The 27,436-nt window shown below is 51.8% G+C and overlaps 1 protein-coding gene across 2 annotated transcripts in view; it reads left to right on the forward strand.

Annotated features, from left to right (window-relative positions):
* The window catches only part of LOC149433178 (putative sodium-coupled neutral amino acid transporter 10), a 65,952-nt gene that overhangs the window by 26,468 nt on the left and 12,048 nt on the right, over nt 1–27,436 (forward strand). Inside the window, exons 5-9 of one of the 2 annotated variants that reach the window (XM_089664550.1) lie at nt 4,356–4,515; nt 22,097–22,264; nt 23,083–23,661; nt 24,708–24,797; nt 26,876–26,899. In XM_089664550.1, the coding sequence (XP_089520676.1) occupies nt 4,356–4,515; nt 22,097–22,264; nt 23,083–23,661; nt 24,708–24,797; nt 26,876–26,899 (1,021 nt within the window). The remainder of the gene's footprint in view (nt 1–4,355; nt 4,516–22,096; nt 22,265–23,082; nt 23,662–24,707; nt 24,798–26,875; nt 26,900–27,436) is intronic. The other variant, XM_089664551.1, reaches the window with a different exon arrangement.

Genomic DNA, 27,436 nt, shown 5'->3' on the forward strand with positions numbered 1-27,436 from the left:
TCTAATTAAAGGGTAGAAATGTGTTTTATATTGTGAGCGGTCAGAGATGCTAATTGGTAGATGTCTCTTCCCTGGTAAGAATGAATTGCCCCTCCCTGTTACCCCCACCGGGCAAAGACCACCTGCTCACTAGCTCCCTTGTCTCCTCCTCCCATGCTTGTCTCCAGGACTTCTCAAGAGCTTCCCCCATCCTCTGGAATTCTCTACCCCAATCTATCAGACTATCGCCTACTCTGCTCACTTTTAGGCGATCTCTGAAAACACTGTTCAACAGGTAAAAAGTTTTGGGCATAAAATTAGCTAATCTTACATAATTTTGGGGTGCTGAAAACGAAAATGACCCTAAAAAATGTTGATTGGCTCTAGTTTCCATGATATATTCACCCATCTAATGACGTAAGCCATTCAAAATTATGATGCAACTTCAGCTGCATATTGCGCAATTGATACTGGTGACCAATAGAAAATGTCATGTATACTGAGATGATGCAATATTAGCCTTTAATTGCATCACTTCACTGCATAAAAGCTGCAGTATCTGTAGCTGCTTGGAGTTCGTCTTTACATTTCGTTTTATGCTTATATAGGCTCCTCAGTAATGCCTCGAACTTGTGTGAATAAAGCAGATAATTTCTGCTATATCTGCGGTGAAATAACTTTTATCTCACAAAAAAGGAGGATAACAGGAATGATTAAGAAAGCCTACAACTTGTATTTTGGCTGCAAGATAGGAGACCAGGACAAGAGCTGGGCACCACATATATGCTGCAATTCTTGTGGGATGGCACTGGAGCAATGGTTGAATGGAAAAAAGGCATCTATGCCTTTCGCTGTGCCAATGATTTGGAGAGAGCCAACAGATCATGTTAGTAATTGTTACTTTTGTACGGTGCCTCCAATTGTAAAAGGGCTAAATAAGAAGAAAAAGTTATCTGTGCACTATCCAAATATTCCATCGGCAATACGTCCAGTTCCTCATGGAGAGGGGCTACCAATTCCTAAAGCACCAGAATCCTTCGTGGTTGAGTCAAGTGAGGAAGAACCTGAAGCGTGTCGTCACGTGCAGTTGTAAGAGATAGCCCTTTCCTCGAATACAAGAGAAAAGCCAAGAGAAGCAAAACCGACACAAACTGAAGACAAAACTAGTGAGAATCCTAAGTATTAAAATGATTCAACTTAGCTTATGGCTATAATTGTTCTTGGTAATCCTATGCAATATATTATGCCATTTAGGCTTTGTTATGTATCAATATCACTTGCTTTATATTTGTGGAAAGACATCTATCTATATAATTATTGTGCATTATGTAGTCATTACGCCTATAGTAGAAAACTTTCCGTTTACAGAAAAACTAGAGCCAATTGACAAATTTCATTGTTATATTTGAACTCAGAATGTGAAATTCATTAAGAAATGGATCCTTTTGTTTCCAAAACTGGCAAAAAATAAAAATTTGTTGAACAGTGAAACCGATCTCTTCAGGGAAGCCTATCCTGCCCTCAGCTAATACTGGAATCTTCTACTCCTCCTACCAGTCCATCCCCCACAGTTACTACCTTTTGTACCACCAGCCCCTCCCTCCTAGATTGTAAGCTCCCGGGATCAGCCCCTCCCTCCTAGATTGTAAGCTCCCGGGATCAGCCCCTCCCTCCTAGATTGTAAGCTCCCGGGATCAGCCCCTCCCTCCTAGATTGTAAGCTCCAGGATCAGCCCCTCCCTCTTAGATTGTAAGCTCCCAGGATCAGCCCCTCCCTCCTAGATTGTAAGCTCCCAGGATCAGCCCCTCCCTCCTAGATTGTAAGCTCCCGGGATCAGCCCCTCCCTCTTAGATTGTCAGCTCCCAGGATCAGCCCCTCCCTCCTAGATTGTAAGCTCCCAGAATCAGGGCCTCCCTCTTAGATTGTAAGCTCCCAGGATCAGCCCCTCCCTCTTAGATTGTAAGCTCCCAGGATCAGGCCCTCCCTCTTAGATTGTAAGCTCCCAGGATCAGGCCCTCCCTCTTAGATTGTAAGCTCCCAGGATCAGCCCCTCCCTCTTAGATTGTAAGCTCCCAGGATCAGCCCCGCCCTCTTAGATTGTAAGCTCCCAGGATCAGGCCCTCCTATCCCTCTTGTATTGATCTGTATTGTCTCCCATTATATTGTACAGCGCCGAGCACACTGTTGGTGCCATAAATCCTGTATAATAATAATAATAACACAGAGAGGCCCCTGCATCGGCCACAAGCGCCTTCATGGTACAGAGACCTTCTTTCCCTTCTATTCACAGCTGAGCTGAGAAGGGAGATTATGGAGGAGAGGGCAGCCGTGTGTTGGGAGAAATAGGTCAGGTCAGTGGAATCTCAGGCCAGATCCTGCCATGGGACTGACGTTCACTTTGACCCGCATCTTCCAATGGCGGATCCCGGACAGGCAGGAGGGAGGACAGACCTTAACCCTGTAGGAGCCAGCCGCTCCCGCCTCCTCCACAGCCTGATTGCTCCAGTGAGCATTGGGAGGGGCAGAGCAGACAGTCACCGCTCTCTGCTCAGAGCTGCATGGAGAACTGACGGATCAGCAGTGTCTGATCCCTCAGTTCTCACCCTTAGAGCCGGCGGGGAACAAATACAACATCCGCCGAGGTGAATATGATTTAAAATTTCTTTTAACCACTTCCGGTCCGGACGCTTTCCCCCCCTTCCGGTCCGGACGCTTTCCCCCCCTTCCGGTCCGGACGCTTTCCCCCCCTTCCGGTCCGGACGCTTTCCCCCCCTTCCGGTCCGGACGCTTTCCCCCCCCTTCCAGTCCGGACGCTTCCCCCCCCCTTCCGGTCCGGACGCTTCCCCCCCCTTCCGGTCCGGACGCTTTCCCCCCCTTCCGGTCCGGACGCTTTGCCCCCCTTCCCGTCCGGACGCTTTGCCCCCCTTCCCGTCCGGACGCTTTCCCCCCCTTCCCGTCCGGACGCTTTCCCCCCCTTCCCGTCCGGACGCTTTCCCCCCCTTCCCGTCCGGACGCTTTCCCCCCCTTCCCGTCCGGACGCTTTCCCCCCCCTTCCCGTCCGGACGCTTTCCCCCCCCTTCCCGTCCGGACGCTTCCCCCCCCCCCCCCTTCCGGTCCGGACGTTTCCCCCCCCCCCTTCCGGTCCGGACGTTTCCCCCCCCCCCTTCCGGTCCGGACGTTTCCCCCTCCCCCTTCCGGTCCGGACGCTTTCCCCCCCCCCTTCCGGTCCGGACGCTTTCCCCCCCCCCTCCCCCCTTCCGGTCCGGACGCTTTCCCCCCCCCCCCCTTCCCTTGGCCAATCAGTGATCACATGATCAGGACCTCGCAGAGAGGTCCCGTCCGACAATCGGTGTTTCACTGTGTCCGGAGGACACAGTGAGCACCGGATCGTGGTGCTGCGCACTCCCAGGGAGCACGCACAAGCAGGGAGCGGGGAGGACGTTTATAAACGTCCACCCGCCCTGCACTGCCCCCGTCTGGCCGTTTTATGTAATAAAAGCCTTTAGAACCTCTTTAGGGGCTGAAACTTCTCTTCCGGGCTGCTCAGTGATCGTACGTTTGAGTAAGGCAGCTTGTAAATATCCTTCCAGGTTCCATTTGTAAACGTCAGATAAGCAGAACCGTGTTTCTTGTTGTTTGTTGGTATTGTGTGCTGCACCCGGACATAGACTCTGCTGTAAAGCGTCCTGCTTCCGGACATGCTCAGCAATGTCTCCAGGATGTGGCTGGGTGTGAGGGGACAGAATGCATCCTGCGTTATGACGTCACATAATACTCAACTGCTGGGAACAACTGACGATTGGCAGCATTGGACGAATGTAAACAAGCCACAGGCCCCAAACCTCGAAGGTCTAGGAGTTGCAGCGGACGCATTGTCAAATGATGGCTGGGCGTGACTTTCTGCTTACCGGGTTGGATGTCATATGACGTCCTCTTGGAAAGGCGCCTCCCCACGGGCAATACTGCGGTGTCATTTTGTCACCAGCTGTGTCAACTGGACCCAACCGATGACAGATCACTATACTGGGCCGCTACCATGTGAGCGCTGTGACCAATCACAGCAGATCACATGACAATTGTAAACAATGAATGGCTTCAATTCATACCATTCATTGTGTACAATTGTATTGCTACTTTATTGCCATCATTAGGTGTGAAAGAGATACAATAGTCCCCTCCTGGATATTCTGTGATCTCCTGTGTATATAGGGATCGATCCCTATGAGGTTTTACCATTTGGGCATCACCTGTTCTTCCACCTTAGAACTCAGCCTGGGGGGGGGGGGGAGAGTTCCCAATTTCGTTTCTTTGCTCTGACTGTCCTTTGTGATGGATGTGGCTGCCTTTGACTCGTGTTTTCTGCTGTCCGTTTCCAGTTCATTCTGGGAGTTGGCCTGGTGATCCTGGTGATCAGCACCTACGCTACCATGACCGTTCCCCAGGAACCGTCGCTGCAAATCAAGTCCGAGGTGCTGGGGAGAGAAGGAATTAAAGACGGGGAGGTGGAGCTGGAACAGAACATTCCCAAAATATCAGGTAATGCTGCAAAAGAAGACAAACCAATCACGACGCATAATGCGGAATCATTTCAGAAGGAATGCAGATCTTCGGTATAAATCGGCAGTTGAGGTGATTGGAGCCGCATTGGGGAACTTGTAGCAATAAGAGTTTAGTGCCGTCTGTGATACTAACATCCACATTTTTAGGACAAGCTTTCAGGGTGTACCCCCTTCTTCAAGGTAGGTAGGTATTAAAGCGGAAGCAAACCGCAACAAAAGAAAAAAAATTGGACCCCAAGCAGTTTAAAGTGGAGCTCCACCCAAAAGAGGACGTTCCGCTTTACGCCTTTGTCCTCCGCTCCCTATTAAGGATTGGCACCTTTTGGGGGGTGGGGAGCAGGTACTTGAATTTGGCAGGTACCCACTCCCACTTCTGCTGCGATCGCCTAGGACAGGGGTAGGCAACCTGTGGCTCTCTAGCTGTTGTGGAACTACATTTCCCATGAGGCATTGCAAAAATTACTAAACTGACAGTTACAGCTATGACTTGCAGAGGCATGATGGAACTTGTAGTCCTGCGGCTCTCAGGTTGCCTACCCCTGACCTAGACGATCGGAAGCGGAAGCGGATGGGTTGGGGCAGGGAGTTCCAGAGGATGGGTGACACCCTGGAGAAGTCCTGGAGGCGGGCATGGGAGGAGGAGACCAGGGAACTAGAGAGAAGGAGGTCTTGTGAGGAGCGGAGTGTGCGTGTTGGGTGGTACTTGGATATTAGGTCGGTGATGTAGTTCGGGGCAGTATGGTGGACGGCTTTGTACGTCAGCGTTAGGATTTTGAATTTGATCCGTTGCGAAATCGGAAGCCAGTGGAGGGATTGGCAGAGGGGGGTGGCGGAGATGGAGCGTTTGGAAAGGTGGATGAGTCTGGCAGCCGTGTTCAGGATGGACTGAAGCGGGGATAGCCAGCGGCGAGGCAGGCCAGTGAGGAGGGAGTTGCAGTAGTCGAGGCGTGATATGATGAGGGAGTGGATGAGCTGTTTAGTGGTTTCTGGGGTTAGGAACGTGCGGATTTTGGCGATGTTGCGGAGGCGGAGTCTGCATGTTGCGGAGGCGGAGTCTACATGTTGCGGAGGTGGAGTCTGCACGAGTTTGTTAAAGATTGGACTTGGGGCTGGAAGGATAGGTTGGAGTCCAAAATGACACCCAGTACTCTGGCCTGCGGGGCGGGTTTGATGGTGGCGTTGTTGGACATGATGGAGAAGTCAGCGGGGGGTGGTGTCCGGGCTGGAGGGAAGACAAGAAACTCGGTTTTGGAGAGGTTCAGTTTAAGGAAGTGGAGCGACATCCAGTCTGATATGTCGCTCAACAGGTGTGTTATTCGGGCGGAGACCGAGGGAGTGAGGTGGGGGGTGGAGACCGAGGGGGTGAGGTGGGGGGTTGAGAGATAGATTTGTGTGTCGTCGGCATAGAGGTGGTAGTTGAAGCCGTGGGAGTGTATGAGTTGGCCAAGGGAGGAGGTATAGATGGAGAAGAGAAGGGGCCCGAGGACAGAGCCTTGAGGGACCCCAACAGAGAGGGGGAGTGAGGGGGAGGTGGTAGCATTATAGGTAACGCTGAAAGAGCGTTGTGACAGGTAGGATGAGAGCCAGGAGAGAGCAGAATCTCTGAGGCCGAGGGAGTGTAGTTTTTTGAGGAGGAGGGGGTGGCCGACTGTGTCGAAGGCCGCAGAGAGGTCAAGGAGTAGGAGCACTGAATAATGGCCATTAGCTTTGGCGGTTAGCAGGTCGTTGGAGAGTTTGAGTAAGGCAGTTTCGGTGGAGTGTAGGGGACGGAAGCCGGACTGTAGGGGATCGAGGTGGTTGTTGTCGTTGAGGTGAGAGCATAGGCGGGTGTAGACGAGGCGCTCGAGGAGTTTAGATGTAAGTGGCAGCAGGGAGATGGGTCTGAGGTTGTTCGGGTCATTGGGGTCCAGGGAGGGCTTTTTAAGTATGGGGGTGATGTGTGCATGTTTCAGATGGGAGGGGAAAGTGCCGGAGGAGAGGGAGAGATTGAAGATGTAGGTGAGGGAGCGTAGGATGGAGGGGGAGGGAGGTCGTAGGAGTTGTGAGGGGATAGGGTCGAGGGGGCAGGTGGTGAGGCGGGCATCAGAGAGGATCTTGGAGACTTCCTCGATGGTAGTAAGGTCAAAGGTGCGGAGTGTTGGGGGAGCTTCAGTATGAGGAATGTAGGGTGGGGTGGAAGTGGAGGTCAGAGCAGTGGTGGGGCCGTAGGAGAGGGGCGATGAGGGGGTAGCTGAGTAAGGGTGAAGGGGGTTGGAGAGAGTTTGAGCAGTGATGAAGTCCCTGCGGGTAATGTCGAGGGGGAGGGGGGATAAGGGGGTAGCTGTGTCAGAGGGGACGGGTTGAGAAGGCGTGTGAGTTGCGGCGATGTCCTTGCGAATTGTGTCAATCTTGTTTTTGAAGTGATTGGCAATCTCAAGGGCGGTGAGTGAGGTGCTGGGTGGAGGTGGGGGTGGAGAGAGTAGAGAGTTGAAGGTGGAGAAGAGTCGGCGAGGATTGGAGGAGAGGGCCTTGATGAGGGTCAGGAAGTAGGCTTGTTTGGCAGTATGGAGGGAGGAGGTGTAGGTGCGGAAGGCAGATTTGTAGCGGGTGAAGGCTTGTTGGGATTTGGTTTTGTGCCATAGTCGCTCCAGGGCACGACTGTGTCCTTGGAGGGTTTTGGTGTGATCAGTCTGCCAGGGCTGGAGCGGTCGGGGTCTGGTGTTGCGTGTGGTTAAAGGCGCTAGTGAGTCAAGGGCTGTTGACAGCGCATTGTTGTAGGCGGTCATAGCCAAGTCGGGGCAGGACAGGGGGGAGGATGCGGTCATGGAGTTGATCAGCTGCAGAGTGGAGGGGGGCAGGGTTAAGGTTGCGGAGGTTACGGCTGGTAGTAGTGTGACATTTGGAGGGGTAGGCGTTGGAGGACGAGGAGATAGAGAAGGTGATCAGGTTGTGGTCAGAGAGAGGGAAGGGGGTGTTAGTGAGGTTGTGGGGAGCGCAGCGGTTGGAGAAGACAAGATCAAGGATATTACCGTCGGAGTGGGTGGTGGATTGTATGCACTGTGCAAGTGCAAAGGAGGAGGTGAAGTGGAGGAGATGGGCTGTGTCTGGGTTGTCGAGGTTGACAGGGATGTTGAAGTCCCCAAGGATGATGGTGGGTAGCTCAGAGGAGAGGAAGAAGGGTAGCCAGGAGGAGAAGTCTTCCAGGAAGCGGGGTATGGATCCAGGAGGCCGGTATATCACAGCAATCTTCAGGGGGGTTGGGGAGAATAGTCGGACGCAGTGGGCCTCGAAGGAGGAGAAGGATAGGGAGGGGGGGTTTGGGAGGACTCGGAAGGTGCTCAGCGGTGACAGGAGCAGACCAACCCCACCACCTTTACGACCGTTGGGCCTGGGTGAGTGGGACCAGGCGAGACCTCCGTAGGAGAGTGCAGCAGGGGAGGTAGAGTCAGTGGGCTGGATCCAGGTTTCCGTGATCGCTAGGAGGTTGAGGGAGCGGGAAACAAAGAGGTCGTGGATGGCGGTAAGCTTGTTGCACACCGATTGGGCGTTCAGGAGTGCACATGAAAACGGGGGGGAGATTTTAGGGAGCAGGGGGACAGATACTAGGTTGCGGGGGTTGCGGCAGGACGTGAAGGCGGGAGGGTGTTGTGCGGGTGAGGGAGGTGGTGGAAGGCCAGGATTCGGGGAGATGTCCCCCGCGGCTAGGAGGAGGAGAAGGGTGAGAAAGGTGGCATGGGAGCGGGATGTGCAGGAGCGTGAGACACTACTAGTGGAGGTGTTGGGGTCAGTGGGAGAGGAGTAATAGGAGGAGGTGGTGGGTGCCATAGAGGGGTGAAGGAAGCAGTGAGGACACAATATACAAATGTTTGGGAGGAGCAGAGGGATATAGTGAATGGATTTTGGAACAGAGGAGAGGAAAATGAGAAGGAGGAGTGGAAGAGGCATTTTGGGGAGGTGATGAAAGCAATAATAGGGAGATGATAGCAATGAGGGGGAGATGTACAAGTTTTGGGGTGGAGCAGAGGGGTAAAGAAATGAGATTTGGGAACAGAGGATAGTAATATGAAGAGGAGAAGAGGAGTGTATTATATAAAGGTACACGGAGTGGGACTCAGGTATGTGAGAGATGTTTCCTTGCAGTCTGTCCAGCGTGCAGTAGAGTTTCTTGCTGTTGATGTGTCTTCCTGCTGCTTACGTTCTCCTGCTTTAGTTCAACTGCTGTGTTTAACTGCTCTGCACTCATTCAAAGCCGCACTCCATCATAAGCAGCACCCCCATCAGAGACTGTGCCCCCCATCAGTGATCTCCCCCCATCAGAGACTGTGCCCCCCATCAGTGATCTCCCCCCATCAGAGACTGTGCCCCCCATCAGTGATCTCCCCCCATCAGAGACTGTGCCCCCCATCAGTGATCTCCCCCCATCAGAGACTGTGCCCCCCATCAGTGATCTCCCCCCATCAGAGACTGTGCCCCCCATCAGTGATCTCCCCCCATCAGAGACTGTGCCCCCCATCAGTGATCTCCCCCCATCAGAGACTGTGCCCCCCATCAGTGATCTCCCCCCATCAGAGACTGCCCCCCATCAGTGATCTCCCCCCATCAGAGACTGTGCCCCCCATCAGTGATCTCCCCCCATCAGAGACTGTGCCCCCCATCAGTGATCTCCCCCCATCAGAGACTGTGCCCCCCATCAGTGATCTCCCCCCATCAGAGACTGTGCCCCCCATCAGTGATCTCCCCCCATCAGAGACTGTGCCCCCCATCAGTGATCTCCCCCCATCAGAGACTGTGCCCCCCATCAGTGATCTCCCCCCATCAGAGACTGTGCCCCCCATCAGTGATCTCCCCCCATCAGAGACTGCCCCCCATCAGTGATCTCCCCCCATCAGAGACTGTGCCCCCCATCAGTGATCTCCCCCCATCAGAGACTGTGCCCCCCATCAGTGATCTCCCCCCATCAGAGACTGTGCCCCCCATCAGTGATCTCCCCCCATCAGAGACTGTGCCCCCCATCAGTGATCTCCCCCCATCAGAGACTGTGCCCCCCATCAGTGATCTCCCCCCATCAGAGACTGTGCCCCCCATCAGAGATCTCCCCCATGAGCTGATCTAAATTTATAGGGAGATGCTCAAATGAGCATTCAACTCCACCCCAATTAGAAGCTGATAACACAGCTAATAACAGCTGATAATACTATCACATTATGACAGATTTCCCTGAAAACAAAGCCCTCCATTGGCGCGCTGTCACCACCGTAGATGCTTCCATGGTCACATGGCCTTCCTGCCGGGTTTGCGTGCTTTGGCGGTATGACTGGCCGAGCCGTGATGATGGTACTCCTGCGCATGTGTGCAGGAGTCACTGTTTACAGCACAGGACTCTGGAGGAACGGCACAGTATGGGCATACGCACCAGCTGCTTCTACAGTAAATATCTCCCTAAGCGGTGCTCCTTTCGGAGATATTTGCTGTACCTATAGGAAAGCCTTATCAACCAATAGCCTTCACTCCCACTTTAAAGGATTTATTGATCTGACTGGTCACACCGCTTACCTCGATTTGCCATTTTTGCACTCCTCTAAAAGTTACATAGAGGGATCTGCAAGTAAGGAATCTTGTGAATTTTAAAGTGGTTGTAAAGGCCATGTTCAGGTTTTATGCATGAAGGTAAAAAAAACCTTCTGTGTCCAGAAGCCCCTAACCCCCTCCCCCCAATATTTACCTGAGCCCGATCTCCATTCAGCAATGTGCATGAGAGCAGTGGCTCTCCCAGGTCTCTACCTCCTTATTGGCTGAGACAGCAGCGGGAGCAGTTGGCCCCTGCTACTGCCAATCACAGCCAGTGAGCCAATGAGGACAGAGTGGAGGGCAGGGCCAACCCACGTCTGTATGTGAATAGACACACAGAGCAGTGTGGGAGCTGCCATAGCAAGCTGCTTGCTATGGGGGCACTCGGCAGGAGGGAGGGGCCAGGAGCGTTAGTGGGGGGACCCGAGAAGAGGAGAATCGGGGCTGCTCTGTGCGAAACCATTACAGAGCCGGAAGTATAACATGTTTGTTATTTTTTTTAAAAATGTCATTTAATTGAGGAAATAAAACCACAACAGACACCAGGGTTCAAATAAGAACGCGCTCGGCTTTTTATGTGGAACTGCACTGCACCTGAGCACCACCTGAGCACATCAGAATAATTCATATTTAAGATTTAAAACAAACTCCTCCATCCATCCATCCATCCATCCATCCGTGTCTCTGCTCTATTTTGCTGAGAAATCATTTTGAAAAACAGCTCCTGGCATTTCTGGCAGTGGCCATCTTGACTAAGGGCGGATGGTTCATGTAGCAGTTACTTCCTAGGATCCATTATTATTATTATTATACAGGATTTATATTATTATTATTATTATTATTATTATACAGGATTTATATTATTATTATTATTATACAGGATTTATGGCCCCAACAGTGTGCTCAGCGCTGTACAATATAACGGGAGACAATACAGCAACAATACAGTTCAATACAAGAGGGATAGGAGGGCCTGATCCTGGGAGCTTACAATCTAAGAGGGAGGGGCTGATCCTGGGAGCTTACAATCTAGGAGGGAGGGGCTGGTACTGGGAGCTTACAATCTAGGAGGGAGGGGCTGATCCTGGGAGCTGACAATCTAAGAGGGAGGGGCTGATCCTGGGAGCTGACAATCTAAGAGGGAGGGCCTGATCCTGGGAGCTTACAATCTAAGAGGGAGGGGCTGATCCTGTGAGTTTACAATCTAAGAGGGAGGGGCTGATCCTGGGAGCTTACAATCTAAGAGGGAGGGGCTGATCCTGTGAGTTTACAATCTAAGAGGGAGGGGCTGATCCTGGGAGCTTACAATCTAGGAGGGAGGGGCTGATCCTGGGAGTTTACAATCTAGGAGGGAGGGGCTGACCCTGGGAGCTGACAATCTAAGAGGGAGGGCCTGATCCTGGGAGCTGACAATCTAAGAGGGAGGGGCTAGTGGTACAAAAGGTAGTAACTGTGGGGGATGGACTGGTAGGAGGAGTAGAAGATTCCATTATTAGCTGAGGGCAGGATAGGCTTCCCTGAAGAGATCGGTTTTCAGAGATCGCCTAAAAGTGAGCAGAGAAGGCGATAGTCTGATAGATTGGGGTAGAGAGTTCCAGAGGATGGGGGAAGCTCTGGAGAAGTCTTGGAGATGAGCATGGGAGGAGGAGACGAGCTAGAGAGCAGGAGGTTGTGGGAGGAGTGTAGAGGACGGTTTGGGTCAAATTTGGAGACCAGATTGGTGATGTAATTTGGGGCGGAGTTATCAGTGGCTTTATGTGTTATCGTTAATGTTTTGAATTTTATTTGTTGGGCAACGGGAAGTCAGTGGAGGGATTGGCAGAGAGGGGTGGAGGACACTGAATGGAGGCCAGTGGAGGGATTGACAGAGAGGGGAGGACGATACAGAGTAGAGGCCAGAGGAGGGATTGGCAGAGGGGGGTGGAGGACACTGAATGGAGGCCAGTGGAGGGATTGGCAGAGGGGGGTGGAGGACACTGAGTGGAGGCCAGTGGAGGGATTGGCAGAGGGGGGTGGAGGACACTGAATGGAGGCCAGTGGAGGGATTGGCAGAGAGGGGTGGAGGACACTGAATGGAGGCCAGTGGAGGGATTGGCAGAGGGGGGTGGAGGACACTGAATGGAGGCCAGTGGAGGGATTGGCAGAGGGGGGTGGGGGACACTGAATGGAGGCCAGTGGAGGGATTGGCAGAGAGGGGTGGAGGCCAGTGAAGGGATTGGCAGAGAGGGGTGGAGGACAATGAATGGAGGCCGGTGGAGGACACTGAATGGAGGCCAGTGGAGGGATTGGCAGAGGGGGGTGGAGGACACTGAATGGAGGCCAGTGGAGGGATTGGCAGAGAGGGGTGGCGGATGCAGAACGGTTAGTGAGGTGGATGAGTCTGGCAGCAGCATTCATGATGGACTGAAGAGGGGATAGCCTGCGATGAGGTCGGCCAATGAGGAGGGAGTTACAATAGTCAAGGTGAGAGATAACAGGGAGGGACTAAGTTGCTTAGTGGTTTCCGAGGTTATAAATGGGCGTTTTTACCCTCTGCCTCCCATTCATACATACACATATTAGGGCCAATTTAGACCAGACCCAATAAACCTACCAGCATGTCTTTGGAGTGTGGGAGGAAACCCACGCAGGCACAGGGAGCACATGCAAACTCCAGGCAGGTGGTGCTGTGGTTGGGATTTGAACCAACAACCCCAGTACTGCCAGGCTGAAGTGCTGCCCACGTAGTTTCTCTGCTGATTCCCCACGTGTTGTAGGCTCCATATTCCTCTCACCAGGCGCAGTCACAACGCATGTTTTCCTTCTTGCCGTTCACAATGTGCAGAAGCATTTTCTGTAATATTTGCAGCGCATGGCGCATCATTCAGACATACACAGCAGCTGCGGGGCCCCAGATACAATCGTATTATTGACGTCTGACCCACAAGGGGCTATAAATATCCTGGGGGGGGGGGGGGGCTTCTTTAAAAGCCTTTTCATGGCTAATCTATAACATGGGGAATGTTTTCCCTGCTGGTGGAGATTAGATCTGTAGATTCATTCTAATGACTCTTCAGGCTGTTGATAGAACAAGGACAGGGATGGCGGGTGAGCGGCACTGACAATGTTCCTGCTTGTAGTCAGGCCGTGAGGGATCTGAGCCGGGCAGCTGCTTCCTGACATTGTGCAGAGAGGAGCGAGGAAGCCGGGGTCATTGCCGCTACCTGCGTATCCTCTGATAGCTCTCCTCCAAGTGTCCACCGGGGAAAATCACGGCGTCCTGTTTACCAGCACAGGGAAGTTTTATCTCAGGCTGGTGATCCCGGATTTGTATGATGTGCCGGCGCTGCACATGTATGAAGTGCAATCCACACACATGTGCAGAACAGCCCAGAAAGCCCAACGCTTGCAGAATCAGCGACTGGACAGGTCCTGAATGCCGAGTTCCAGACTTTTCTCCCTTGAAAGACAATGGTCTCCATATTCACAGTCCATTTTGGCAATATAAATGTAGATTTTTTTTTTTTCCTAAATACCTTTTATTGATAATTTCTGTCTCCACTTCGGTCCCGCCCACCTAGGCGATTACATCATCTGGGATATAGGCGTCATCTATCCCAGCAGTCCTAGGGACTGCCTGATACCAAAATCTCGCGTTATGAGACCGGAAGTGACACGATCACGGGGATTTCATCTCACTGCGCAGGTGCAAGATCGCTCCTTGTTCACACTGCGCAGGTGCAAGATCGCTCCTTGTTCACACTGCGCAGGTGCAAGATCGCTCCTTGTTCACACTGCGCAGGTAGGAGATCGCTCCTTGTTCACACTGCGCAGGTAGGAGATCGCTCCTTGTACACACTGCGCAGGTAGGAGATCGCTCCTTGTTCACACTGCGCAGGTGCAAGATCGCTCCTTGTTCACACTGCGCAGGTAGGAGATCGCTCCTTGTACACACTGCGCAGGTAGGAGATCGCTCCTTGTTCACACTGCGCAGGTAGGAGATCGCTCCTTGTTCACACTGCGCAGGTGTGAGATCGCTCCTTGTTCACACTGCGCAGGTCCGTGATCGCTCCTTGTTCACACTGCGCAGGTAGGAGATCGTCCTTGTTCACACTGCGCAGGTAGGAGATCGCTCCTTGTTCACACTGCGCAGGTGCGAGATCGCTTCCTGTTCACACTGCGCAGGTAGGAGATCGCTCCTTGTTCACACTGCGCAGGTAGGAGATCGCTCCTTGTTCACACTGCGCAGGTGCGAGATCGCTCCATGTTCACACTGCACAGGTAGGAGATCGCTCCTTGTTCACACTGCGCAGGTGCAAGATCGCTCCTTGTTCACGCTCCTTGTTCACACTGCGCAGGTAGGAGATCGCTCCTTGTTCACACTGCGCAGGTGCGAGATCGCTCCTTGTTCACACTGCGCAGGTGCGAGATCGCTCCTTGTTCACACTGCGCAGGTCCGAGATCGCTCCTTGTTCACACTGCGCAGGTCCGAGATCGCTCCTTGTTCACACTGCGCAGGTAGGAGATCGCTCCTTGTTCACACTGCGCAGGTGCGAGATCGCTCCTTGTTCACACTGCGCAGGTGCGAGATCGCTCCTTGTTCACACTGTGCAAGTCCGAGATCGCTCCTTGTTCACACTGCGCAGGTAGGAGATTGCTCCTTGTTCACACTGCGCAGGTAGGAGATCGCTCCTTGTTCACACTGCGCAGGTAGGAGATCGCTCCTTGTTCACACTGCGCAGGTAGGAGATCGCTCCTTGTTCACACTGCGCAGGTGCGAGATCGCTCCTTGTTCACACTGCGCAGGTGCGAGATTGCTCCTTGTTCACACTGCGCAGGTGCGAGATCGCTCCTTGTTCACACTGCGCAGGTGCGAGATCGCTCCTTGTTCACACTGCGCAGGTAGGAGATCGCTCCTTGTTCACACTGCGCAGGTGCGAGATCGCTCCTTGTTCACACTGCGCAGGTGCGAGATCGCTCCTTGTTCACACTGCGCAGGTAGGAGATCGCTCCTTGTTCACACTGCGCAGGTGTGAGATCGCTCCTTGTTCACACTGCGCAGGTCCGAGATCGCTCCTTGTTCACACTGCGCAGGTAGGAGATCGCTCCTTGTTCACACTGCGCAGGTAGGAGATCGCTCCTTGTTCACACTGCGCAGGTGCGAGATCGCTTCCTGTTCACACTGCGCAGGTAGGAGATCGCTCCTTGTTCACACTGCGCAGGTAGGAGATCGCTCCTTGTTCACACTGCGCAGGTGCGAGATCGCTCCATGTTCACACTGCACAGGTAGGAGATCGCTCCTTGTTCACACTGCGCAGGTGCGAGATCGCTCCTTGTTCACGCTCCTTGTTCACACTGCGCAGGTAGGAGATCGCTCCTTGTTCACACTGCGCAGGTGCGAGATCGCTCCTTGTTCACACTGCGCAGGTGCGAGATCGCTCCTTGTTCACACTGCGCAGGTCCGAGATCGCTCCTTGTTCACACTGCGCAGGTCCGAGATCGCTCCTTGTTCACACTGCGCAGGTAGGAGATCGCTCCTTGTTCACACTGCGCAGGTGCGAGATCGCTCCTTGTTCACACTGCGCAGGTGCGAGATCGCTCCTTGTTCACACTGTGCAAGTCCGAGATCGCTCCTTGTTCACACTGCGCAGGTAGGAGATCGCTCCTTGTTCACACTGCGCAGGTAGGAGATCGCTCCTTGTTCACACTGCGCAGGTAGGAGATCGCTCCTTGTTCACACTGCGCAGGTAGGAGATCGCTCCTTGTTCACACTGCGCAGGTGCGAGATCGCTCCTTGTTCACACTGCGCAGGTGCGAGATCGCTCCTTGTTCACACTGCGCAGGTAGGAGATCGCTCCTTGTTCACACTGCGCAGGTGTGAGATCGCTCCTTGTTCACACTGCGCAGGTGCGAGATCGCTCCTTGTTCACACTGCGCAGGTGCGAGATCGCTCCTTGTTCACACTGCGCAGGTGCGAGATCGCTCCTTGTTCACACTGCGCAGGTAGGAGATCGCTCCTTGTTCACACTGCGCAGGTGCGAGATCGCTCCTTGTTCGTACTGCGCAGGTAGGAGATCGCTCCTTGTTCGCACTGCGCAGGAGTGAAAACGAGTAGTGCATGCTGGGTAGCCAGCTGCACAATTTCCCGGAAGAATGTCTGAGTGAGCTTCAGGTGCCCACACTTAAGATGGCAGCGTTCACCATATGAGGGTGCAGCAACTAGTGAAGCTCTAGGGCCAGGACGCACGGTGTCTGGACTGCACCACAGCAACCTATGGCACTGGTCCTGAACAATGCCGCCCAGGGCGAAGATGGCAAACTGAGAGGTCACATGACAAGGTGAGACAGGAAGAAGGCCAGTCTGTCCTTCAATCCTCAGCAGTGCCGTGCTGAGACTGAGGTCAGTTCTCAGTCTTGGCTCTGGTTGTCTTCCGCCCCCTGCAGGCTGGAGAAAGCAGGATCCTCTCTCTAGTAGCAGTCGGCTGCTGCTCCTGACAGCAATCACTGCTGCTAACAAGGTGTTTGAGAAGCAGCCAATGTGCCAGCATGCACCACTCCCCCCCCCCCCCCCCCCCCCATGTAGCAGCCGGGGCCCCTTCTACCCTCCCTTGTCCCAGCCCGGAGTCCAGGGCAGATAGCATGCAGGGCCGTCCCAACCATTCAGGGGAGGGCAGAGTACACCCCGTCCAGAAACCAACAGATGAATCCAAGATATTGAGGACATGAGGCTAAGGTGATGCCGAGGTCAATGCAGGAGAACCCACCGAATTCTGATCAACAGACGTGCTTCTCCAATACAGCCGAGAGGGGAAATCGCTGCACAGCAGGAAGAGGGCGCAGAGGCCTAGTGAGAAATGTATGACAACCAAACCGTGACAAAAACATTCTCACAGAAAGTCAAAATGTATGGAATGGAACCGAGCCCAGGTGGACGTCAGGTTCATGCTGTGTGCTGCATTCCACCAAGTAATTGCTTCATAGGGAACTATACAGGAGGAGCCGGCCGAACCTCCCGATGTAGTCTTCAGAACGCATGGAGGATACTACAACTCCAGCCTCCCTGATCAGAGGACCGGGCCCCTATGTACTGCCCCTATGTACTGCCCCTATATACTGACCCTATGTTCTGACCCTATATACTGCCCCTATATACAGCCCCTATGTACTGCCCCTATGTACTGCCCCTATATACTGACCCTATATACAGCCCCTATATACAGCCTCTATATACTGACCCTATATACTGCCCCATATACTACCTCTATATACTGCCCCTATGTACTGCCCCTATATACTGACCCTATGTTCTGACCCTATATACAGCCCCTATATACTGCCCCTATATACTGCCCCTATATACTGCCCCTATGTACTGACCCTATATACTGCCCCTATGTACTGCCCCTATATACAGCCCCTATGTACTGACCCTATATACTGCCCCTATGTACTGCCCCTATATACAGCCCCTATATACTGACCCGATATACAGCCCCTATGTACTGACCCTATATACAGCCTCTATATACAGCCTCTATATACAACCCATATACAGTTGCAAGAAAAAGTATGTGACCCCCTTGGGATTACGTGGAGTTTTGCATGAATTGGGCATAAAATGTGCTCTGAACGTCATCTAAGTCACAACAATAGAAGAACACAGTCTGCTGAACATAGTACTACACAAACATTAGATGTTGCCATGGTTTAATTGCACATAACATGTAAACATTCACAGTGCAGGGAGGAAAAAGTATGTGAGGCCCTAGCTTAATGACTTCTCCCAGAGGTAATTGGAGCCAGGAGTGAGCCAACCTTGACTCCAATCAGTGGGATGATATTGGATGTGTTGCTGACAGCTGTCCTGCCCTTAAAAAAACACACACCTGTTTTGGGTTTACTGGTTTCAAGAAGCACTGTCTGATGTGAACCATGCCTCGCAGAAAAGAGCTCTCAGAAGACCTACGATCAAGAATAGTTGACTTGCATGAAGCTGGAAAGGGTTACAAAAGTATCTCCTTGAGCCTTGATGTTCCTGTGTCCACGGTAAGACAGACTGTCTACAAATGGAGAAAGTTTAGCACTGTTGCTACTCTCCCTAGGCGTGGTCGTCCTGTAAAAATGACTGCAAGAGCACAGCGCAGAATGCTGCATGAGGTAAAGAAGAACCCCAGAGTGTCAGCTAAAGACCTACAGAAATCTCTGGCACATGCTAACATTTTTGTTGACACATCTACAACAAGGAAAACATGAAACAAGAATGGAGTACATGGGAGGACACCACGGAGGAAGCCATTGCTGTCCAAAAAGAATATTGCAGCACGTTTGAAGTTTGCAAAAGAGCACCTGGATGTTCCACAGCACTACTGGCAGAATATACTGTGGACAGATGACACCAAGATTGAGTTGTTTGGGAAGAACACACAACACTATGTGTGGAGAAAAAAAGGCACAGCACAACAACATCAAAACCTCATCCCCACTGTGAAACATGGCGGAGGGAGCATCATGGTTTGGGCCTGCTTTGCTGCCTCAGGGCCTGGACGGATTGTTGTCATTGATGGGAAAATGAATTCCAGAGTTTATCAAGACATTTTGCAGGAAAACGTACGACCATCTGTCCGCCAACTGAAGCTCCGCAGAGGATGGGTGATGCAACAGGACAATGACCCAAAGCATACAAGTCATTCAACAAAACAATGGCTGCAACAGCACAGAATACGCCTTCTGGAGTGGCCCAGTCAGAGTCCTGACCTCAACCCCATTGAAATGCTGTGGCATGACCTTAAGAGAGCGATTCACACCAGACATCCCAAGAATATTGCTACACTGAAACAGTTTTGTGAAGAGGAGTGGTCCAAAATGACTCCAGATGGTTGTGCAGGTCTGATCTGCAACTACAGGAAACGTTTGGTTGGGGTTATTGCTGCCAAAGGAGGGTCAACCAATTATTAAGTCCAAAGGTTCACATACTTTTTCCTCCCTGCACTGTGAATGTTTACATGTTATGTGCAATTAAACCATGGCAACATCTAATGTTTGTGTAGTATTATGTTCAGCAGACTGTGTTCTTCTATTGTGACTTAGATGACGTTCAGAGCACATTTTATGCCCAATTCATGCAAAACTCCACGTAATCCCAAGGGGTTCACATACTTTTTCTTGCAACTGTATACAGCCCCTCGCACCAATCCACAAGTCCAAACCTTGACCCTCTGCCATGGGCACCTCTAGTAATGAGACATCCAAGGCGGCACTTCCTCTTAAGTCTTCACCGGCAGAGAAAAAAATGTCATTTATTGGATGGAAAAATAATATTCTACAAATCGGGAGACCAGACTTCACTGCGCCCCACACAGCCCCCTCTGCTGCCGCCTCCCTTCCTCTGTATTCACCTTGCTTTCCTTTTTCTCTCTCTCTCTGTGCACCCCATCTCTTCCTTCTCTCTCTGTGCACCCCATCTCTCTCTCTCTGTGCACCCCATCTCTCTCTCCTCTCTCTGTGCACCCCATCTCTCTCTTCTCTCTCTGTGCACCCCTTCTCTCTCTGTGCATCCCATCTCTCTCTTCTCTCTCTGTGCACCCCATCTCTCTTCTCTCTCTGTGCACCCCATCTCTTCCTTCTCTCTCTGTGCACCCCATCTCTCTCTCCTCTCTCTGTGCACCCCATCTCTCTCTCCTCTCTCTGTGCACCCCATCTCTCTTCTTATCCCTCATCCTTCTCTCTCTGTGTACTCCCCATTTCTCATCCCTCTCCATGAACCCCCTTCTGTCTTTCCTCTCTCTCTGCACCCACATCTTTCTTTTCTTTTCCCTCAACTTTCTCTCTATGGGTACCCCCCGCCCAATATCTCTGCACCTCCCGACTCTCATCCTCTGTGTACCCCCATCTCTCATCCATCTCTCCGTGTACTCCAATATCTCTTCTCTCGTCCCTCTCTCTGTTCACCCTCCATTTCTCTTCTGTCATCCCTCTCTCTGTGTACCCCCCATCTCCCTTCTGTCCGTGCACCCCCATATCTCTTCTGTCATCCCTCTCTCTATGCACCCCCATTTCTCATCCCTCTGTGCACCCCCATCTTTTCTCTCATCTCTTTCTGTGCACCCCCATCTCTCATCCCTCTCTCTGCACCCCCCATCTCTCTTCTCCAACCCCCCCCTCTCTCTCTCTCTACACCCCCCATCTCTCTTCTCCAACCCCCCTCTCTCTCTCTACACCCCCCATCTCTCTTCTCCAACCCCCCACTCTCTCTGTGCACCCCCATCTCTCTTTTGTCATCCCTCTCTGTGCACTCCCAACTCTCATCTTTCTCTCTGTGTACCCCCATTTCCCATTTGTCTCTCTGTGCACCCCCATATCTCTCATCCTTCTCTCTGTGCACCCCCATGTCTGTTCTCCCATGTCTTTCTCTGTGCACCCCCTATCTCTCTTCTGTCATCCCTCTCTGTGCACCCAACCCCCCCGACTCTCATCCCTCTCTCTGTGCACCCCTATCTTTTTTTTCTCCTATCCCTTTCTCTATGCACCCCCATCTCTCTTCTGTCATCCCTCTCTCTATGCACCCACATTTCTCATTACTCTGTGCACCCCCCATCTTTTCTCTCATCTCTCTTTCTGTGCACCCCCATCTCTTTTCTCCCCATCCCTTTCTCTCTGCACCCCCATCTTTTTTCTCCCATCCCTCTATTTCTGCACCCCCATCTATCATCCATCTCTCTGTGCATCCCCATCTCTTTTCTCTCATTCCTCTCTGTGCACCCCCATCTTCCATCTGTCTGTGCACCCCCATATCCCGTCTCTCATCCCTCTCTCTGTGCACCCCCGATCGCTCATCCCTCTCTCTGTGCACCCTCCATCTCCCATCCCTCTCTCTCTGCACCCCCCATCTCCCTTTCCTCTCTCTGTGCTCCCCCCCCCCATCTCCTGTCCCTCTCTCTCTGTGCCCCCCATCTCCCATCCCTCTCTCTCTGTTCACCCCCCATCTCCCATCCCTCTCTCTGCATCCCCCCCATCTCCTATCCCTCTCTCTCTCTCTCTGTGCACCCCCCATCCCTCTCTCTCTGTGCACCCCGCCCCCCCATCCCTCTCTCTCTGTTCACCCCCCCCCATCTCCTATCCCTCTCTCTCTGTGCACCCCCCCATCCCTCTCTCTCTCTGTGCACTCCCCCATCTCTTTCTCTGTGCACCCCCCCATCTCTCTCTATCTGTGCACCCCCATCTCCCATCTCTCTATCTGTGCACCCCCATCTCCCATCTCTCTCTCTGTGCACCCCCCATCTCTCTCTCTCTGTGCACCCCCCATCTCTCATCTCTCTCTCTCTGCACCCCCCATCTCCTATCCCTCTTTGTGCACCCCCCATCCCTCTCTATCTGTGCACCCCCATCTCCCATCTCTCTCTCTGTGCACCCCCCATCTCTCTCTCTCTGTGCACCCCCCATCTCTCATCTCTCTCTCTCTGCACCCCCCATCTCCTATCCCTCTTTGTGTACCCCCCCTCTCCCATCCCTCTCTCTCTGTGCACCCCCCATCCCTCTCTCTCTGTGCACCCCCCCTCTCCCATCCCTCTCTCTGTGTGCACCCCCCATCCCCCTCTCTCTGTGCATTCACTCCCTGTCCTTGCTTCTGCTCCCAAGTCCTTGCCTTCTCCTTTTGCCCTTTGGCTTTATCTCTGATGCCCAGATATATATTACAACCTCTGACAGACTTTCCTCTGCTCATTACAGACATATTTCTGCACGGATAACTTGTGCCCTCATCCAATAATCCAGAGGGAATAAAAACAAATAATTAACAGACGTTGTCCGGTACTCGGGGTCATTGTCCTTCAGAGCACTCACACTGGAATGGGGCTAAACAGCTCAGAATTCTGTATAACTGGACACACTGGCCTGTATGTGCTGCTCACATAGCGCCCCCTGCTGCTGATGTGAAGAACTGCACACAGTGGTAGAGGTCCGGCAGTCACAGAAAGTCTTGTGCTCATCTCCATGTCTCCATGTTCTCTATCTGATGGTTTGTTCTGTGTTCTCAGTCCAGAAACCTGCCGTGGAGGAGCCCGCCGATGACCGGGACAAGCCCAAGTTACCTTCGAAGAAGGATGAAGTGGAACAGCCTCAGATTAAGGGCCCCATTGATGTCCCCCAACCAGTAGAGGAGAAGAGGAAGCAGGAAGAGGTGCAGCTGGACCGACCTGACAAAGGTACCCTGGAGGCAGGAGATGGGGATTCCCCCACAACAGATCCTAGACAATGAGGACAAATAATCCCATAATAATGTGTTTTCCAAACCTTCGGTCCCTTTGTGCGACACTAAAGTGCAGAAAGTCCATTCCCATGATTTAGATATTTCTCCTGTGTCACCCTTTGCTACATCTATCACTGTGCCGTCATATCACCCCCCCCCCCCCCGCAGAGCGTGACCACTGCCCCTTCATCTCCTCTCCAGGACATTCATTGTCCATATGGAAAAAGTGTTTGCGTTTTGAACTGATAAGACTTTTTTTTTACTTTTTTCTCACCTCTGGAATGGATTCATTGGTTTTCAACGCATTTACGAATATTTTTCGCAATACAAACGGATTAATTGGTTTTCAGTGCATTTACAAATTAATTTTTAATCGCGTCCCTGTACAGTATTTAGTTTGCACTTAGTTTTGAGCAGATAAGACTTTTTTTTAAACTTTTTTTCTGACCTCCGGAACGGATTAATTGGTTTTCAATGCATTCCTATGGGAAACCGCGTTTCGGTTTACGAGTTTTTCGCAATACGAAAAGTCCCGCAGAACTAATTAAATTCGTAAACCGGAGGTACGCCTGTATAAAAATAAAAAAAAGACCTTGGCACTGCCAGTGGGGCCACATGAGAGTAAAGGGATGTTGATAAAGGGGGGGGGGGACCAAGGCTGAGCTTTCAGAGTAAGGGAGAAGGTACAAGTCAGGTTGACTATTCTTCTTTTCCTCTGGTAATCGGCATCCGATGGGCTTTATGTTTCTACATTTTCCTGTCTTCTTGACCCAGGCATTGCTGTACCCGTCGGAGAGGCCCACCGCCATGAGCCCCCAGTTCCGCAGGACGGAGTAGCTGTCGATGAAGGGAAGGACCACGAGGAGTCCGAGGAGAAGGTAGTCCCCGAGGCCAAGGTAGATGCTGGTCTCAAGGATGATCAATTAGAGGGCAAAATTGAACAGCAACTTCCACCCCAAAAGGAAGATCATGGACCCCCACCTCAGCAGCCTCCCCAGGAGGAAGGGGTAGCGAAAAAAGATCTAGAGAATGCGCCTGCCGTCAAAGAATTGGAGGTCCCACCTCCGAAGAAAGATCTACAAGGAGACAAAGCTGAGAACGAAGTGGTGGATTCCAAGAAGAATGCAGACCCGGCGCCAGGAGACCAGATAGATTTGGCCGAGGCGGAGAAAGTTCTAGAAAATCAGCTGAAGAATGCCGAGGGGGTGGCTGGGGAGAAGGATGGAATCGATCTCGCCCTGGCAGAGAAAGTTCTAGAAAAGCAGCTGCAGAAGGCCGAAGTGGCAGCTGCGGAGAAAGAAAAAATCGACCTGGTGGTAGCTGAGAAAGTCCAAAAGAAACAAACTCAAGAAGGTAAAGAGAAAGTGTTCTCATGTAAATATATGACAACTGCCTCTTTGCTGTTCCATCTTTCCTGAGAACATTGCTGTCTTCTCACAAGTCCGAATATTGAGCGAAAGAATTGTATCCAAATTTCCCACAATTCCTTTTCACTGACTATTTTACACACCAACTCGGATATCTCCTCTGCTCTGTATGACAGAATTGATTTCTGCAAATAAAACGAATCAAAATAATGACCAGAGTAGGAAAACAGACAATGTTAAATGTGATGTTTACCTTACATTGGTGGTCAGTGAAGCCCCCTTACATTGGTGGTCAGTGAAGCCCCCTTACATTGGTGGTCAGTGAAGCCCCCTTACATTGGTGGTCAGTGAAGCCCCCTTACATTGGTGGTCAGTGAAGCCGCCTTACATTGGTGGTCAGTGAAGCCCCCTTACATTGGTGGTCAGTGAAGCCCCCCCCTTACATTGGTGGTCAGTGAAGCCCCCCCCCTTACATTGGTGGTCAGTGAAGCGCCCCCTTACATTGGTGGTCAGTGAAGCCCCCTTACATTGGTGGTCAGTGAAGCCGCCTTACATTGGTGGTCAGTGAAGCCCCCTTACATTGGTGGTCAGTGAAGCCGCCTTACATTGGTGGTCAGTGAAGCCCCCCCCTTACATTGGTGGTCAGTGAAGCCCCCCCCCCTTACATTGGTGGTCAGTGAAGCGCCCCCTTACATTGGTGGTCAGTGAAGCGCCCCCTTACATTGGTGGTCAGTGAAGCGCCCCCTTACATTGGTGGTCAGTGAAGCTCCCCCTTACATTGGTGGTCAGTGAAGCTCCCCCTTACATTGGTGGTCAGTGACGCTCCCCCTTACATTGGTGGTCCGTGAAGCCCTGATCCTCCGAGAGGCAGTCGGATATTCCCTGGATCAACTTTCCCAATAAATGTTCTATCCAGTTATATTCACATTGCAGTACATGGTGGTAAAGGGTTACCACGACGATCCGTATGATCGCATCCTACAGTGAAAACATTGCAGTTAACACTCTAACCTTCCTCTGCTGTCTTTCCAGAAGACCAGAAGGCACCAGCGCCTGGCGATGCAGAACCTGAGCAGCGTGAAGTTCGAAATGCTGACGGGAAGGCAGCGGAGAGCCAAGAAGGTTGGTGCTTTTCTTTAGGTCTGCCCTTCCATGACAGCCTCTCCTCATTGCACTCCACTAAGTCAGGCGTTGCGGGTATTCTGGAGTTTATAAATATCATTCTCCTTGTGCTGAGCATCTGTAGCTTTAAAGTGAACCTGTGTCTTCCTTCCTCAGGGCAAAGCAACTGGTCGCAGCTTGTACACTATATGGCCAGAACACCAATGTCAGCTTGTTGGATATCCCATTCCAAAACCATGGCGTCGCCCCTCCTCTTGTGACTATAACGTCCTCCACTATTCTAGGACGACTTTCCACAAGATGTTGGAGGGTGTCTGTGGGAATTTGTCTCATTTGTGAGGTTAGGTACTGATGTTGGATGAGAAGACCTGGCTCACCATCAGTGTTCCAACTCATCCCAAAGGTGTTCAGTAGGGTTGAGGTCAGGTACTGATGTTGGATGGGAAGACCTGGCTCACCATCAGTGTTCGAACTCACCCCAATCGTGTTCAGTAGGGTTGAGGTCAGGTACTGATGTTGGATGAGAAGACCTGGATCACCATCAGTGTTCCAACTCATCCCAAAGGTGTTCAGTAGGGTTGAGGTCAGGTACTGATGTTGGATGAGAAGACCTGGATCACCATCAGTGTTCCAACTCATCCCAAAGGTGTTCAGTAGGGTTGAGGTCAGGTACTGATGTTGGATGGGAAGACCTGGCTCACCATCAGTGTTCCAACTCATCCCAAAGGTGTTCAGTAGAGTTGAGGTCAGGTACTGATGTTGGATGAGAAGACCTGGCTCACCATCAGTGTTCCAACTCATCCCAATGGTGTTCAGTAGAGTTGAGGTCAGGTACTTATGTTGGATGAGAAGACCTGGCTCACCATCAGTGTTCGAACTCACCCCAATCGTGTTCAGTAGGGTTGAGGTCAGGTACTGATGTTGGATGAGAAGACCTGGCTCACCATCAGTGTTCCAACTCACCCCAATTGTGTTCAGTAGGGTTGAGGTCAGGTACAGATGTTGGATGAGAAGACCTGGCACACCGTCAGTATTCCAACTCATCCCAATGGTGTTCAGTAGGTTGAGGTCAGGGCTCTGTATAGGGCACTGAAGTTCCTCCACACATCACATCTATAGGTGCTTGGTGGACACCCCATTCCAAAATCATGTCCATTATTATAGAGTCCCTCTTTGTGGCTATAACCTCCTCCAATCTGCTGGGAAGGCTTTGTACGAGATATTGGAGGTTGTCTGCGGGAATTTGTGTCCATTTGTGAAGTCAGGTACTGATGTCGGGGAAAAAAAGAACTGGCTCACCATTTGCTTTCCAGTTGATCCCAAAGGTGATCAGTAGGTTGAGGTCAGGGCTCTGTACAGGACACTGGAGTTCCTCGACAACAAACTGGTCCTCCATGTCTTTATGGAACTAGCTTTGTACACAGAGGACAGTCATGGGGGGGATAGAAAAGGGTCTTTATCACACTGTTACCACAAGGCTGGAAAAGCACTACTGTGTACAATGTCTTTGTATGATGGAGTATTACCAGGACCCTTCACTGGAGACACCTGAACTCAATAATTTGGAGGAGGTCCATATACTTTTGGCCATACAGGTAGGTGTGATGGTCAGGTGTCAGCCTACTTTTGGCCTTCTAGTGTACTTGCCTTCCTTATGGTCCCCAGCTGCTCCATTTGCTGCTTGGAGTGAGACAAAGACCTGCGAAAGCTCTAAGTTGGTCCTAGTCAGAGCTTCCACAGTGCTGGGGACTCGCTCCCTTTCCTCCCTAGGGATGTCACATGCCTGGAAGTGCCGGGTGGTTCTCTTTGCTCCACGAGGTAACCAGAAAGCTGGGAGAGCAAAATGAAGGCGAGTGTAAGGTGCTGCAACCTGCTGGGGAGGTGGGCTGTCAGCAGACCTTGTCACCAGATCTCCTATTATTGTTTTCATTGTGTCCGATATCTTCTCAGGAATAGGATTTCAGTTTCTATTAGTCCTCCAATCAGAAGCAGCGAGGGAGGTGTATTCTGTGCTTTGTTGTAACCAGCTTTTCTCTCTCTCCTCTCATCTTTCCACGCTGTCCCCGGGATGCTCACAGCCGAGCTCAGGAGGCTAGAGCAACGTAAGCATGGCGTGTAACACGATGCATGTGTAGCTGTAGACCTGTGTGCTAACATGTACTAAACCTGTGCAGACATGTGCCATGCGGTACTCCATAGCAGCCAATAAGATAGAAGCTTTCATTAGTATAGAGCAATCAGAATGATGAAAAGTGCGCTGATTGGTCGCCGCGCGTTTTTTACTTATTGCACATAGCATTAGGCCTATCCGATCGCTAGAGACCAGTGACATCACCAAGACTCTACATATTCATGATGGCGCAGCCTATCCGATCATTAGAGACCAGTGACATCACCAAGGCTCTACATATTCATGATGACGCAGCCTATCCAATCGCTAGAGACCAGTGACATCACCAAGACTCTACATATTCATGATGACGCAGCCTATCCGATCATTAGAGACCAGTGACATCACCAAGACTCCTTATATTCATGATGACGCAGCCTATCCGATCATTAGAGACCAGTGACATCACCAAGACTCTACATATTCATGATGACGCAGCCTATCCGATCATTAGAGACCAGTGACATCA

This window comes from Staurois parvus, unplaced genomic scaffold (genome assembly GCF_062004578.1).
Source record: "Staurois parvus isolate SC_StPar_1 unplaced genomic scaffold, SC_StPar_1.0 ptg001943l, whole genome shotgun sequence".
NCBI lineage: Eukaryota > Metazoa > Chordata > Amphibia > Anura > Ranidae > Staurois > Staurois parvus.